General features: G+C 43.3%; 1 protein-coding gene across 1 annotated transcript in view; it reads right to left on the bottom strand.

The window, feature by feature from the left end:
* Positions 1–237: 237 nt before the first annotated feature.
* ELP4 (elongator acetyltransferase complex subunit 4) overlaps positions 238–17,426 on the bottom strand; it is a 210,204-nt gene continuing 193,015 nt past the window's right edge. The window contains exon 10 of the mRNA XM_036259175.1: positions 238–917. Within this exon, the coding sequence (XP_036115068.1) occupies positions 786–917 (132 nt within the window). The 3' untranslated portion in view covers positions 238–785. The remainder of the gene's footprint in view (positions 918–17,426) is intronic.

The following is a 17,426-nucleotide window of genomic DNA, read 5'->3' as shown; positions in this document are numbered from 1 at the left end:
TCAGACCTGTGTTCTGTCAAAGTCTCCACGGAGCTTCAATCCATCTTTTCTCCAGTATCCCAGCATTCATGTAGCTGTCAGTTTGAATTTCAGTCCTGAATTATGTGTTGACATAATTTCATAGTGCTGACTTCAGTTGTTTAGGAGTACTAAACAGAAGACCATCAACTTCTTTTCCTATGCTTTCCGGCACTCAAGTTCTTGATTTTACTACTGTAGCAGCCTAATTACCTTTAATGGAGTTTTAACCCCAAAATACTTTCTGTCTTCATCAATTTAATAATAGGACGCATAAATGCAAATGCATTTTATTAGTCTTCATATATTAGCAAACAAATGTTTCAATGTTTTAAAAACCTTAGCATTTTCGGTGACAAGTGACTTTCAGGAATAAAGAGAAAATATGTTTGCCAGACACAATTTCCAATTTCATAATGCTTTATATGCTACCCTGTGACATGCTCTTTCCCGTGAGCTAAGCGCCTTAACACATGTACGCTAATGACCACTGTAAGGCATCTTGAATTTTTGACTTTTTATTTAAAAATAAAATCACCTATTTTCCTTAGATGGAGCATAAAACAAATTTTAAAATGAAAGTATTTCTGCTGTACTGTTTCTGTACAAAAATTTGGTTAAAGAAATGAAGACTGGTGGCCTCGTTTTGCAAGCCTGTGTTTTTCAAGAATTGGAGGGTCAAATCGTTAAGAAAAATATTTACATAAGCCCTTAGCACTCCTGATTAGAGCGTCATAGAACTGTGCCTGCGGCGAGGAAGGGGGACTCTAGAAGTCCAGGTGCTTCTTGCCTCCGGCCATCATGCCACAGCCCGGGCCCAGCAGCTTGGCGGATTCTGCCAGATCCGGTTTGCTTGAGCGGCTCACTGTGTCTGACAAGTCTGGAGGCAAATGCAGTCGCTACGGCAGAAGATTTCAGGGGAAAGAAAGGAAGAAGAAAAAAAAAATTAATTTTGCTTCCGTGAGCACACTTCAGGATACAATATTATGCTCTGTTGATCAGCATTTAGTCTGGCATATAAAATTCCTATGAAAACAGTTCTTCAGATGGAAGCCCAGTATAATCATCCTTTCTCCTTCTAGATTTCACAAATTATAGCCACCACATCAGCTGGACCAGGGATCTTAGTGCAACATTTCCAGACTCCGAACCTAAACATATGGAGATTTTCTTATTGAGGTAGAAATAAAAATATGTAAATGCATAAATAAATGTATACCTTAAAAAAAATCACATAATAATGGCAGGGTTGTTTTGGCTTTGTTTTGTTTTTGCCAGGGCTCCAAAATGCTATTTCTCGATAGAATATAGCTTTACAGCAAGCATGGACTCCCGTGAGCACCTGTTTCCCTTGGTCTAGTAAGTTGACCTGAAGATGATTCTATTTCAAGGCTGTACTTTCTCTAGGAACTTAACAGTTTCCATAGGAATATTGACATAATGAAAAAAAATAATGCCAATCAAAGGGTCAATATTTTTCATATGCTCAGATGAGTCTCAGGTCTTGGAAGGTTTGTTTCCAGGCATGACACTGGGTCCTGTTTTCAAAAGTATAGTGCAGTTACTGACCATAATTACACCACAGTTACTGTAACTAGGGAGATTTATTCACATTTCAAAAGAACTTTTTAGGTTTTCAAAAGGATCTCTACCAAATTCCTTTAACTATTAGTGTTCCTAGTCCATATGATTATTTCATCAAAACCTGAACTCAGGCCCTGGCCGGTTTGGCTCAGCAGTTAGAGCATTGGCATACGGACCAAAGAGTCCCGGGTTCGATTCCGGCCAAGGGCATGTACCTTGGTTGTGGTTTGTCCTCAGCCCAGGTTGGGGTCGTGTGGGTGGCAACCAATTGATGTGTCTCTCTCACATCGATGACTCTCTCTCTCTCTCTCCCCCCTCTCCCTCCTGCTCTGTCTGAAGATAAATGTAAAAATATCCTCAGGTAAGGATTAAAAAAAAATCCGAACTCAAAGGAACATCTCTGTAGCGTGTGGGAGGCTAAGGTAAGTAAGCAGAAGGGGGTCATCCACTGACGACTAACCAGAGCCTTATAGAGGTGAACTGGAGACAACCTATATGAGACACTTCACTTGGAAAACTCTAATATGAAAAAAAAATTAAGATGAAAACAGGGCAGAACCATTTTCTTTTGGTCAAAATATTGTGATCCACAAGCATATGTTCTGGCTAGTTTCTTTCCTGATAAGAGGATCCTTTACTGTCATGTAAACACAAGCTGTGTGCAGAGGATCAACATATTTTAACACATTAAAAATAATTTATGAAAATATTCTTCCTTGATTTTAGTTTGCCTGCATGTACTTATTTTTTAATGCACATATATCTAGGATGAAAGACACTATTATACAGATATGTGATCAACAAAGATGTCAGAAATAGTTCTATTCCAGATAGAAATATTCATATAGTATTATTTGTATCCTGAGCACCCAGCCTGTCACCTATTAAGTAATTAAATGTCTATTTCTTGACTCATAAAAACAAAACAAAAACTCTACTAAAGACATAGTTGTTTCTTTGTTTTAAATCATTCTTTCATTTCTTGATCCCCAGTTTGTTTCACAAAGGGTTCCAGGCAGAGGTGAAAGCAATGCAAGGCTCAGGAATCTACGAGAAGCGCCCGACTCAGTCTAGGGCTGTGAATGTCTTTGTAGTGTTAACTCTATCACTGCTCACGTGAGGAAGCAGGAGGGAACGAGACGTTTAATTATATGTCTGAGTTTTAATGTTTCTTTAAGATCTTACAGTTACTGCTAATGAGCAAAGGAAAAATGACAAGTACACGTGCATGATCTGAAGGGTAAGTGAAACTCACAAAGGTGATCTAACAGGTCACAGAGCAAATCTACTGGTCCAAATTCTCTTATGTACCCTAAATATGGAACTATAAACAAAGGATACAAAAAACAAACAAAAAATCCCCACACAACAACTTTGGGTTGAGACCTCACAAAGAAGCAGCCAGCTGGTGATCAGGCTGTATAGGAAATCAACTGGAGTCAACAAATGTTTAGCATCGACTCCAAGCAAGGCATTCTGAAAGGGCATGTGAACGGAACACCTTCCACACTCCGCCTTTCCTTACACTCCAGTAATATCAACAAGACAAGCACACAGGTCCCCCTCATAGTGAGCACTCCAAGTGATGTCTCCAAGAAAGGCAGGGCCAAGGCAGAAATCACGGCGGGGCTGGGGAGCAGAAAAAGGCTTCATGGAGGAGAGTTAGGTGTTAAATAGTGAACTGCATTCTGACACGCAGAAACGGTGATTTGCTTAACAGTAGAGCTGATGGGTTGAAGGGATGCACTGCTCTGATAATGTTAATGAGGAAACTAGTGTAGTTTATTCAGAACCAGCATAATACAATTTTTTTTTTAGGAGCTTACTATTTGCTAAGAATTTATCTGCCTCTGTTTCTCTAGGTGATGAGTGTGAGCCATTTGTTGGAAGCCCGTCATAGCAAAGGTAGCTAAATGTGACGTGCTTGGGAATTGTTCAGGTTGCATGGATAGTCACATATCCATTTGTGTGTAAGTTTTAAGCACAAACATTTTGGGTGATGTGATCACATGTTTCGAACCAAATGCTACATGGCAAAGGCTTGTTGCATACTTCTGTCCTCTGAAAAGCCCAAGGATGGCTCCTGGAAACACGTGAATCTTGTGCTTTTGCGAGCCCCGCCCCCCCACCGCCCACCCCCCTCCACCCCCCTCGGTCATGTCAGAGCGATGTGGAGCAGAGAGGAAGGAGAAGAGAGGGTTCGGGGCTGGCCAGGTGTGTCAGGGACTTCTCCTCGGAGGCTTCCAGAGCACTTACACACTTGACATGCAAGTGTTCAGATGCTGCTGTGCCCCAGATCTGTCTTCTGAAAAAACATGCTATGGGACAGATACTCTGCCTAGCATGGCGACCTCCTTTAACTCAAGCTGCAAGGCTGCAGGGGTATAGGAACTCTTTAATTTTCTAAACATTGATTTTACTTATTTATTTGTTTTTTGTTAATCCTCACCCAAAGACATTTGTTTCTTTTTTTTTTTAGAGAGAGAGTGGAAGGGAGGGATGGAGGGGAAGAGAGAGAGAAACATTGATGTGAGACAGAAACATGGATTGGCTGCCTCCCACATATGCCTTGACCGAGGATCAAACCCAAAACCTGGATATGTGCCCTGACTGGGAATTGAACCCGCCACCTTTTGGTACATGAGAAGATGTTTTAACTGAGCCACACCGGCCAGGGCTGTATATGAGCTTTTAGATCCTGGGGTCTCAGAGCGTAATGTTTTCAAATAAAAAATAAAAAAAAGACTATATAAAAAAACTATTTTCAACCTTGTAAATCAAATCAAGGTATTCATTTTTCTCATATCTCACATCTTTGGTGGAATTTTCCCCTCCATCGTTTCTTTCCCCAGATTCTGGGAGGAAGGGATTGTGCTGCGGATGCAGGAGATGCATACCTGGCTATCTGTCTATTTTTTCCATCAATGCCTTGTCTAAAATTACAGTGTTTATGGAAGGTGTGACGACCCCCAATTTCCCGCAAAGTCCTGGGTGATTTGCAGTGACCCCTCTGGACTAATGGGTCCCTTTTCTTTAGTGGTACAAGGTGGGAGACAGGAAGGCTGGCAAAATACATACTCTGGCAGATTAGGGGAGCTCCTGCCAAAGGCGCCTAGGCCCCCAGGGGCCCTGGGCCACAGAAGGGGTGACAGAAGTGCTCTGCTTTGTGGCTCCAGGAGGTACCAAGCCCAGCCAGACCTGGAATTCCCCCCTTCTGCATGCCTCTCTCTCTGTGGGGCTAAGACACCGTCTGTGTTTTGTTCCTTCTCGAGTCAGCAGCTGAACAAATCCCGCAGACACACAGCACTGGTGACCAGGCTCCACGGTTCCCCTGCTAATTCCTTCTCTCCCAGCCTACCAGACCCGTGCTCGGCACTCCCGGGCCCAGGCAGAAGGGCAAGATAACGAATGTAGATTACACCTGGATTTACGACAAATTGCAGGTAAATACCCATTAAAATAAGTTTAATCAATTTATATTTTTTGTATTTGGCCAAGACCGAACCATCAGGCACTGTTTGTTTTCTGAAAACAATCAGTGTAGTACTTTAACTCTTAGCAGAGAAACAGAGATTTATTTAAACCTTTTAAAACTTCTGACATTTCCTGAAAAACCTCACTTTGTATATTATTCACAGTCACAGAAATAGGTGTTAATATTTCCAAATACTTCCCAACAGATTTTTCTTTCAAACACAGCCAATTTATTAAAAAAAATATTTTATTGATCTGTAGAGAGAGAGGAAGCGAGAGGTGGAGAGAGACAGAAACAGTGATGTGAGAGGGAAACATCCATCAGCCGCCTCCCGCACCCCACCAGGGTCAAGCCCACAGCCCGCAGGTGCCCCGACTTGGACGGAACTGGCAGCCCTTCAGCGCATGCTCACAACGCCGCCCGACCATCCGAGCCACACTGGCCAGGGCAAAACAGCCAATTTAAACTAAAACCTGTAAACAGCTTAGAACACACAGGTTCTGCACTAGTCCCTTCACAGAGACAGCCAGGACAGTTTGCTACTTCCCTGTCACTCCCTCGCAATGTGACCTCAGATAAGCTGCCTCAGTGTCCTCCTCTGTCACGAGAACGATTCTCCCCCACAAGGCTGCTTCCAGGACCAAATGAGATGCATAAGTGGTCTATGAACTATCAAGCACTACACTAATTTATTTATATCCTTTCTTGCTCCAAAAAAAAGGATTTGAGGTGACGTATGAAAATACATATTGGTACAAAAGATAAAAACCAGTGAGTTGATTAGGGCAAGAAGTGAATTTACAAATATAATAAGCCACCAGAATTATAAACAACAGTAATAGAAGATCAGACTTAGCCAGCAGGGCTCAGTCACTAAGCTGAGCCTGAGCATTAAGTATACATTGCCCTCCGTTGCAGCTCTGTCAAGAAAAATTATTTATTTTTTTTAATCTTCACCTGAGGACATTTTTCCATTCTTTATTCAGACAGAGCGGGAGGGAGAGAGAGGAAGAGAGAGAGAAACATCGACGTGAAAGGGACACATCGAGTGGCTGCCACCGCACAGCCCAACCAGGGCCGGGGACAAACTGCAACCGAGGTACGTGCCCTTAGCGGGAACCGAACCCGGGTCTCTCTGGACCGCAGGCCGACACTCTGATCACTGAGCCAAACCGGCCAGGGCTATAAAGAAATATAAAAGGAAACTGCAATCACAGTCTTTGCTTCTGGAAAGATTTTAAAAGTCTAAACAATTTCCCTAGTGTTCAGTAAGGTGTGGGAGACCATTTGCATGGTATCCATCTTGTTAAAGTCTGCTCTGCTGTCTCCGGCCCCAGGGCGGGGCCTCTCCGCGGGCCGGGCCTGCATTCCTCTAGATAATTGTTTACTCCATTCTTTGCTTATCATTTGTTCCACCTGGGGTATTTACTGGAATTGGCTTCAGGTGGGATACTCATTAACTGTTTCACCTGTTTTCCCCCTATATATAATGTGAACTCCCCCTGAATAAACGAGACTCGATCAGAATCCTGTCTTGTCTCCATTTCTCGTGTCTCTTGTCCCACCTCATCCTCACTCCCCCTCTAGAGTCCTCGTTGATCGACCTGCGGGCCGGGTCAGTAAGGCAGCCGTGAAATGGAGCAAGCAGGACGCCTGGCTTGCGGGCCGGGAAATACGCATGGCTGTGCTAAGGAGACAACTCAGGTCCATCTGATGTAAAAAAAAAAAAAAAAAAAAATCTATCTTTTGCACATCTTCATTGCTGAAAAAATAATGAAAGAAATGTTAGAGGCCCCGGCCGGTTTGACTCAGCGGTTAGAGCGTCGGCCTGCGGTCCAGAGAGACCCGGGTTCGGTTCCCGCTAAGGGCATGTACCTCGGTTGCAGTCTGTCCCCGGCCCTGGTTGGCCGTGCGGGTGGCAGCCACTCGATGTGTCCCTTTCACATCGATGTTTCCCTCTCTCTCTCTTCCTCTCTCTCCCTCCCACTCCATCTGCACAAAAAATGGAAAAATGTCCTCGGGTGAGGATAAAAAAAAGAAAAGAAATGTTAGAGGAAGAAGCTTCTCCATACAAGTTTTAGAAGAATTTCCCCTTCTTCACATAACGTGAGGAAACACAGGAACCGACGTCGCGCCCTAGTCCACCCCAGGCTCCGCGGAGAGCTGTGAGGCCCTCGCCGTGTCTGCCCCTGGTGTCGGCGGCCACGTGCTGTGTTGGGAGGCCCTGCTCTGAACGGTAGGGAAGGAACCAGAGTACAGGGGAAGTGGTGGTCACACAGGGACAATCCCACCCCCTCCAAAACACAGCTTAAAAAAAGGTAGAAGGCTATTTCTCTCCCAATTCACAGTCCAGAGGTCAGGCAGTTCTGAGCTGGAAGGGACTGGTCTGCCATCCCGAGCAAGGGGTTTCCACTTCTGGCTCCAAGGCTGATCTTTTTGCTCTCTCTCAGCTGTGGGAAGAGGAAGGGACCAAGAAGGCCAGACCTGGAAGTTGGACACATCACTTCCACTCATGTCCAGAACTTAGACATGGCTGCCAGGGAGGCTGGGAAATGTTTGAAAGAATATAAAAATATTTAACAAACACATTATTACGGAAGAAGGAGCAAATGGGTATTGGGCGACAACTTCTCAACAGTTTTGAGAAGGGCCATAGCCAAAGAATCACCTTCCAGAAAAATTCAATACTCAAGGTGTGAATTACTACTGAGTGCCTGGGGCTCCATTCTTCCTTTCTTTAAAAAAAACTTTTTTTTCTTTATTGATTTGAGAAATAGAGGAAAGGAGAGGGAGAGAGATAGAAACATTGATGAGTGAGAACATTGACTGGCCACCTCCTGCGTGCTCCCCACTGGGGATCGGGCCCACACCTGGGCATGTGCCCTGACCAGGAATCGAACTGGCAACCTCTTGGTGCATGGGTAGACACTCAACCACCGAGCCACACTGGCTGGGCCCATTCTTCGTTTCTAACCAAGAAACTGCACACCCGATGCACCCCTAGCCCAAAGGGCAGAGGCTAATGTAATGCGCAGAGCCTCTCTTGCTCTATACTTACAGAGAAAGATTCCCCTTTCCTTTGTGGATACTGATTTCCTTCCAGTAGCAGAGGAAGGAGGCGAGAGGGGAGGACACAGCATTGCTCTAATTTCTTCACAAGCTTTCACAGTGTTGTTTCAACTTATATATGTAAAGAAGTCAATGTTATATGCTATCATGTAATTATTATATTTTTACATGGTTACATTCTATTATTTCATAATCACTACATTATTACAATGTAACATTATGTTGCAATTATTCTACATCTGGTTAAAATTTTGCAATGTTGAAGACGGGTCTGCCGAGTTTGGGGGAATTCTGTGCCACCCTCATACCCGAGCAGGTCAGGGGAAGCCATGCCAGAGCAGGTTTTGCTCTTTTTAGACTGGTGGGTGTACATTTGGTTGTGGCTGAATATTTCTGGAAACAATTCTGCCAGACGTGGTCAGGTTTTATGTTTTAATTTTTGCTGGTTTAAGATCCAGTTCATTCTCGGCGTTTCCGATTAAAATTGTTTTTTCTGAATGTCATAATCACACTCTATCCTTTGACGTGAGCAAAATCCATGTGGTTCTTCCTGAGTGATCTGAAAATTAGACAAAATCTCAGCACTGGAACACTCCGTATTGGCTGCCCATGGAAGAATGCTCAGGTGTGCAATTATTTTGACCGTCAATTATAACTGACAGCATTGTCTTGCCTCCAAACTCACCTCTCCGAAAGCAGATTGTGAGGAACCCGCTTGTCTAAACAACAGTGTGATTTGTGAAAAGGCACGTGTCTGTGGCAGAGCCTGCTAGAGGCCTCCCAGCATCTATTCTCTTCCTTCGCTCTGAGTAAGAGCATCTCTGCATACTTGTGGGGCACCTGGCCTCCCAGCGTCCTAAAGGCCACACCTCCCAGCGTCCCTTGCCAACAGATGAGACTGAGTGACAAAGTTCTGGTCACTTCACCTTGAGCACAAGCACTATGGTTGTTTAGAGTCAGATCTTTAGGGAGGGGGAGGCACCATTTAATTCTCCTTTCCCTTGGTACTGCTATTCGACCTTCTTGGCAAGAGGACCCTGCCCTGGGCCCTGATCCACCCCTCCCCCTGGGGGAGGAGTTATAGGGTGAAGGGTTGTGCCCATCTAGAGCCTGAGCCCTTCTTTACAGGACATGCTGTGGGTACTCAACCTCAGAACTCCCTGTCCAAATGGCCACAGAGCCCGCTCAGGCCTCTTCCCCAGGGTGGGCTGTGTCGTCTGTGTGTACACCTTGGGCCCTAGGAGTAGCCCAGGGACTGCTGGATGGGTGGCGTGTGGAGGGGGTTTGGATGCGCAGGCTGCTGTCCCCAAGCACTGCGCTCGGCTCTGTGGGCGGGAAGGAGGCAGGCGTGGGAAGAGGAGGGAGGTGGGATGCAGACCAATTCTCCCCATGTCTCCATGGTCGGGAGCAGAACACTGACCTAAAGTTAAACTTGGTTTTCCAGGAAGGTGAAGGAAGAAAGACACAGCATACTTAATGACTTGCTGGTTTGATAACTGTAAAATACGTAGGCATATGAAAACCATGGTCCTTCATGTGCATTCTCACTCTAGGCTCCACGAACGTTAGGGACGAGCCTAACTTCTACCTGCCTACTTGCTGAAACGTGGACTTGAGGGCAGGTGCTGAAACAGCCATTCTGGACCATCCAATGGAAGTCACGGCTGAGGAGGACACAGCAAAATTACACTATCTAGTCATCCAAAGAGCCCTGGGTCACTGAACTGGACTTTTACGTGAGAGATACACGAACTTCTATATTATTTAAGCCACTGTACTTTTGGCTCTTTGTTAAGAACAGCCTAACCGCTATCCTGTTTGCACAGAACTTGGTACCTGGAAAATGGAGCGCTTAGTACCTGGTACTTAGGACTTGGTACCTTAGTTCTGCGAGGATGTGTTGGCTTAGTGGTTGGAAGGTGGGCAGGGAGGTCAGCCACTGCAGATTGGAAAGCTGATGGCCCTTGCTATGCCTATGAGAACTTGTAAGGCAAACCTTACCTCCTGATCAGTGGCTCTAGGCAAAACACTGGAGAAATTCAGAATACTGGTGTGTTAGCTGCTTCTTGCCACTTTTGATGGTTACTTATAAAAGAAAAAAGAGCTTAGGTTAGAGCCACAGAATTTGGAAGAAGAGACGGAAGACACCACAGCCTGGGCAAGGCGCAGCCGCCACCTACGCTGACTACAGGCTTGCCGCTCTGGGGACCCACTGCGCCTGCGCCTGCACGTGGAGGCAGGCGGCGTGCACAGGAGAGTCTGCGCCCGAGCCTGTCGGTGCCTTTGCTGAGACGCTGGCCAGCTTTGGAACGGAAAGTCTGATGAAGGGTGTTGCCTTCCCTTTCAAGTGGATTATTTGAGATGGCTTCAGCTGGTTGCTAATAAGATGAAAGCGAGGGCTATGGGTAGAACAGACAGGCCGGAATATAGTACTCAGTCTCACAATGAAACAGTTGTGGTGGACAAGCGCCCTTTTCAACCTCTTCCTGATGCGCCCGTCTGCAGGTCAGAGGCTAGAAAGGTGTGAATTCGGATTATCTAATTAGATGCATTTGGACTAGATTTAGAACAGTGGTTCTCAACCTTCCTAATGCTGCGACCCTTTAATACAGTTCCTCATGCTGTGGTGACCCCCACCATAAAATTATTTTTGTTGCTACTTCATAACTGTAACTTTGCTACTGTTATGTCTTAGGCGACCCCTGTGAAAGGGTCGTTCGACCCCCAAAGGGGTTGCGACCCACAGGTTGAGAACGGCTGATTTGGAAGGTGGAACAGAAAAGCAGGAGCTATCTTCCTGCTGCTCTGATGGCTGCAATTGGCAAGCACTGCTGCAGGGAGACATGTATATACGTATACATATCTATCTATGTATATCTATCTATGTATATCTATCTATCTATGTGTATATCTATCTATCTATCTATCTATCTATCTATCTATCTATCTATCTATCTATCTATCTTTCTATCTATCTCTATCTAATCTATCATCTATCTTACCCCCAGGAATGGAGGGGAGACCAATTTCAGTGTCTAGTTACTTGCTTCATGGGGGTTAAGGAGCATTTGCGGTGCCAGCAGCAGGAACTTATTACCCCAAATATCAGCCACAGGGGTGTGCACTTTCAACAGCCCTAGGGGTGGCCTCTCAGTTCCTCACTGTCCTGATGTGGCAGAGGTAGCAGCTTCTCTGGAGACCAGTTTAGTGGCAATATCCTCCAGCCCTCCCAATTTTCCGGTATAAACTTTCCTTCTACGGAAAATAACTAGATGGGATCTGTTTCCTGCAGCTGAATCCTGGAACTCTGTCTGGACAGCTCTGGGGCTGTGATTACCTGCATGCAGAACCAAAGGGAAGCAAACACACTGGGAACCTTAGAAAGTCCTGAGGGAATTGTATTGCCAAAGAAACCATAAGCCTGGTCAAAAGACTATGATAACTCAATTCCTAAAGTAACCTTAGGTCCCAAACCCGATCTATCAATAAGCAGGCTGTGGAAACTGCGTAGCCCCAAATGCATACTCATGTGACCATGAATGGTGCCGATAAAGGATTAATTCCTCAAGGGACACAGGATAAGAGACAAGGGCGTTTCTTCCAGAGCATGGAACTGGGGCTACAAAGGTGGCTAAAGTCTGTACTGTCAGGGCAGATACTTTTTGCAGTGTCCAGACAGTAGAATTCCCCACTCACCCCTGAAGAGGCAGTAAGTGTGTGGGAAGAAGGCTGTGCATTATTTGGGTCTCAAAGGGTTGTGGACTATGACAGAGACTGCTAATTGTCCTCGAATATGTCCTTTTCCTTCTCCCTTTAGAAGAAGGACCCTTGAATACACGAACATCCTGAATATTCCTGATGAGGCTTCCCTTTCAGCTAGGTGCAGGCCACGTGGCCAAGTCTGAAAACAGCAGAAGTGATGTCACAACTTCAGGACATTTGAATGGTATTTGAACTCAGGCAGTCTGGCTTCAAGTCCACATTCTTATCCATTATTCTCTGTGCCAGAACTTATCTAAGCATTGGAGATAAAATACTGAACAAGACAGGCAAGATCTTCGCTTTCAAAGAACTTAATCACTTCAGAAAGGGATACTACATGGACATTTACACAACTCCAGGAGAGGCAGCCAAACGAAGAACATAGAGGAAAGCAGACAAACAAAGATAATTCAGATGGTGAGAGGTGCTTTTAAGGAAATAACATATGGTGATATGAAATTGGCAGGGGTACTACTTTAATTGGTGAAGGCCTTTCTGGAGGGTACGTTTGAGCTAAGAACTACATGTGTGAAAGGACCTATGAAGACCTGGATAAAGAAGTTTCCTGGCAAAGGTAATAAAATGCAAATGCCTTAAGGCAGAAATAAGCCTGGCATGTTTGAAGGGCGGGAAAGAAAAGCCAGCTCTCTGGAGTCCTCCACAGGCAGCAGAGTGGCTACGAGACATGCAGCCTGGCAGGGGTATCAGGTCCCAAAGGGTTTGTAAGCCGTGGTGAGTCAGCAAAGGGCAGCAAGGGAGTGACGGAAACTTATTTCTGTGAAAACCAGGGCTATCTCATCCATAATCTTTTAAAACCATGCATTGTTGCAAACATATATATTCTTTAAAGACAGAATTTTCCAAAAGGTGGTGTACACTGGCTGTTCCAGATCCCCTCTCGCGTGGGAGCGGTGGTTGTCTAGGTCACGCCTGCCCAACACGAAGATTCAGTCGGAGGGACTGGGCCCGGTGTGCTATGATCAAGGAGGAGAAACTTTAGCAGTACTGTTTGTGCGGATGGTTTGCTGAGTTTAATCCTCTTAAAATGTGAGTCAGAATCTTTTGGACTCCACAGTAATAAGAAACCACCAGGTTTCGGTCCCAATGTTCCTGGACTTTTAGACATATAAGATGTGGGACAGTCACGTTATTATTTTCTCCCTTATTTCATACACCGGCAGAGAACAAACTAGATTATTCCTGGAGAACTTTGTTTAAAATTTGTACCATCTATACAAACTAAAGGCAGAATCGCTTCCTTTTCTTTTGTTTTTCTCCTTTTTTCTTTTGCATGTTTTATTCTCATTAATGTTCTAACATGAGCAGGACTGAAAAACATGATAACAGTTGGAATAAGTTTAAACTGTTACTGGAATTTGGGCAGCAGAGACACTGTGAAAGGGTGTTTGCCCAGCCCTGATTAGCTCCTTCTCTGGGATAAAGGAACGGGACGGAGAAGTCACACATGGCCATTACCACTCATCCCTGTGATCCCGACTGGGCACCGCTGCCTAAATGAGGCTCCTCATATCTCCCCAACTGACTTCCTTCCATTCATCTTTCCTGAATTGTGAGGCAGGGCTTCTCACTCTGGCAACCTTTTTACTGGTCTGCAACTGCTGCTTACCCCAAGGCTTGCATGGCTCTGGAACACAATGCAGGCAGGGGCATAGGAGCTCCAGAGTGCGTAGAATTTGAATGAAGTTTCAGCAGGGCCAAGCCGAGGTGCTTGAGACCTGGGGCCCACTGCTGCTATGGCGGGAAGTGGGAGAAGATGAGCGCTCTCTGCGGACAGACAGGCATTTTCACAGGCTCTTCCAGCCTGTTTTGTCCAGGAAGCCCCCTTTCTACCCAAGACAAGGAGGAAACATTGTAGGAGCAATATTTTGGGTACTAACTCTCAGGTGGCTTAAGAATAATAAGATATTTTAGGGACATACAGTGCTTTTAGATCTGAATACTGAGCTTGAAAAACACACACCCTGCTTTTAGAAATAAATCCAAACCACTGATTATATGAGAATCTCTTTTCATACCCTTTGGCTTTTAAAGCCCATGAAAACAACTCTGGAGGGGACAAAAGGTAACATTCTCTTTTTGTCTATTAGAATTCAAAGTAATAGCTTCTGCTTACTGGACTCTGAAGCCTTCTACTCAGTAAGTAAACGGTTAGCAGACAGATGAGTGTGTAAACTCAACGCTGGTCCTAAATCCTAGAATCTAGAACCGCAGCAGATTCACTGTTCAACTTAGAGACTGGCAGAGGTCTGACTGTACATAGCTTATGGAATAGGTGAATTCCAAGATGTGAAAAAGCAAAAATCAAGGAATTTTGAAGTCAGATAATTGCTTATGTTATCATATTAGTATCAGTCCACTAAACTTTCAAAATTGGTAGCTTTTGATGAACATTCCTCTTAGCAATGTGGCAATCACGTATTTTTGTATATAAGTATAATATATAGATATATGAAAATATATTGATTTCCTTTTGGCTGTCCCTGAATGAGTCCTGAGAGCATAATGGCTAATGTGTTTGCTTGCATAATGCCCTCCAGTGTATGCAGAACGTCACCCCACAAAGCCCTGAGATGGGGTATGAAGTGCTCGGTGGAAATGGCAACGTAAAACGCCCTGACAGCATTACATCTCCCAACTCCTCTTTAGTTCCTTTGAGACCCCCACATTCAAGGGTCTGCTAGTTCCTGGGTATGAAGAAAGAATTTTTAATGGGGCCAAATGTAGGTGTTTACAAGGGGGAATTGTTTTTTATTAGGAGCTGCCTTATGTTCAATAGTTGTATTTACTTTGTCGAGCTAGCCAGAATTAGAAATCCCCATTGCTAGGCAGCCTAGGGCGTCCGCGAAGTATTTCTGGGCATTCAGAACTGAAGCATGTGCTGCCCAAAGGCAGGTTTCCTTACAGTGTGTCATTTAGTCCTCCTTCGTCCCTCCCTACCCCCAAGCCCCCGGACACAGCGCTTCTATAACAGGAAATCTTGGTTACTTTATGCTGAAACATATTTACATGACTGAAACACGACAATTAGCACATTTGTAAAGCTTGAGGGATAGGCACACGTTAATGGTTTTTTGAAGCAGGCTGATTTCCTGGGGCTTTTAATCTTATTTTATTTTGTTCTGCATGCATGAACAAGTTCGTCTTTACTATAGGTATTTGACAAAGTCTACCTGGTATGAATGTGAATGAAAAGAAAATTATATAAACATTAACTTTATATTTCATCTCTGCCAAACCATTCCTAACTTCTTTCACCAGTTCATGTATACTGAGGGCTCTGCTATTATTTTTGACATGCGTTAGCTTTTATATAAAGGCAGGTAGGTAGTATGCTTTTGGTTTGACAAAATGAAATGTGGTTTTCTCTATACTGATTGTATAAAACTTTCCATAATGAATAAAAAGTATCAATTATAGCAGTGATTTTCTTCACTCTTCATGGTCAGATAAAGGTACACTCTCCTACATGGTGTATATTTCACTTGCTCAAAACTCGAATTAACACCCAGGTGGTATTAAGTAGTATTATTTGATAAGTGCAATTGTATATGTTTGTTTATGTATATATGTGTGTATGCCTGTTTATATGTATAAATATATACCATGGCAATGCTGTCATGAATTCTTTAATATCTCTTAAATCTATAGATTAGTTTCTGAAATCTTGGCAAAAATTAGAAAAAAAAAATACCTTTCATATCAGAGCCCTCTAAAATGAAAAGAAATCTTCCATTTTTCCTTTGGATCTCTGAAAGCACGCTAACCCTGAAATACCCCAGTGCAATTCTCACTAAAAAGTTATGGCAAACTTACAAATTACCCTGGTTTCAAAGAGTCACCCGGGACATCTATCTCCCTCCCTCCACAGACCTCCCTCCTCACCAGTCTCAAAAGGGAGCTCGTGAGCAGACTGGGCAAAGCCAGAGCCCTCTCTCCGCATGCCTAGGGCAGGGATGGGCAGCACCAGACCGAGCGCTCCAGCTGAGGCACACAGAACAGAGATGACGACACAGCTCCAAGCAGTTACTTTGCTGAAGTGACTTCACAGATAAGAAGTAAGCAGAGAATCAATTTAGTCCTAAAAACCTCTGCATGAATAATGGGAAATAAAGGAAATGAAACTAATAAAGCAAGAAAAAAAAATACTGATGATCAGAAAAGAGGAAACTATTTGTGAGTATATAGATAAATGACTATGCCTACATTTAGGAATTTTTGTTTGTTTATTTGGCTTAATCAAAATGCATGTTTCTATGGAAATGTTAACAAGAGTTAAGTTTAATTTCCATATAGATAATTTAGAAGTAATTTTTCTCATAGATTTTCTATTCTTTAAAAACTCATTTGCTTTTTACATGTGGAGAATTTTCCCCCTTACCAATCAACTTGACCTTGGAGCTAAATCATTTCACAAGCAGGTCTGAAGACCCTAAAAATGCGGAAGAGCCAACAACCTGAGAGACCAAACTGGCTAAATCCTGTCTCAGGTTTTCACTGTAGCAGGAAGTCACTGTGGTGCAAGTAGAAACTCTGAAGTTTGTGGTCTGCTAGCCAGGGTCTGCAGGTGTGCTCTGCAAAGGCTCCGTGTGGGGTTTGTGAAAGTATGCTCCAAAGTGAAATGATGAAGGGAAGCGATTTATGTAATTGTTATGTAGGGCTACTTCTCTAAGCTTGAAAGATCTAAGTTAAATAAAATACACATACTATTACATTTGCATTCAATTTCCTTCATCTTATAAATACATAAAAATTTCTAGAGGCAGGGAAAGCCAAGGAAAGCATGATTTGTGGGAAAAGACCATCAGATAGTTTCTAATAGTTCAATATTGACAAATTTCACAATTTAACAAATGATAATAAAAAAATGGAGTTTTTTCTTTAAAAAATATATCAAATAGTGGTATTTCTCTTCTTTTATTCAACCTTATGTCCTAAAGGGATATTAGCTGCTCTAAAATTGGTTTAAGTAAATACATCAAATAATTACCCAATTAAATATGGTAAATTATAGAATATATTACAAGCACATAATGGGTTTGTTTCTACATGAAAAGTTGCAATGAGCATCTTCAAGTTATCATTTACATTTATTTTTAGGTACCACTGATATTTCTAAGTGTTTACATCTGGTTTGATAGATTAACTGGTTTGTATATTTAAACAGTCTACCTTAAATATCTGACAATTGATTTCTTTGAACATAAAAAGAATTGAAATAATCAATTATATTTTAAAAGAGTCAAAAACTATCTGAAAAGTTATGAAAAAAATAAAAATGGGAACATATTCCTTACTTCTAAACTACTCAAAAAGACTGCCCAAACTTATGTCAATGAAAGAAGTTCAGTAACACTCCCACTCTGTTCTGAAACCCTGAAACCATATGTATATATCTCACGTGAATGTGGGCATGAAAAACAAGGTCACAGGAAGAGATACCACTAGAAGTGCAATGAGGACAGTTTTAGTAATCATTAATATATTAGAGAAGTGTATA

This window comes from Molossus molossus, unplaced genomic scaffold (assembly GCF_014108415.1).
Source record: "Molossus molossus isolate mMolMol1 unplaced genomic scaffold, mMolMol1.p scaffold_m16_p_13, whole genome shotgun sequence".
Classification (NCBI taxonomy): Eukaryota; Metazoa; Chordata; class Mammalia; order Chiroptera; family Molossidae; genus Molossus; species Molossus molossus.
The sequence above is the reverse complement of the archived record's forward strand: the minus strand, read 5'-3'. Positions and strand labels throughout refer to the sequence as shown.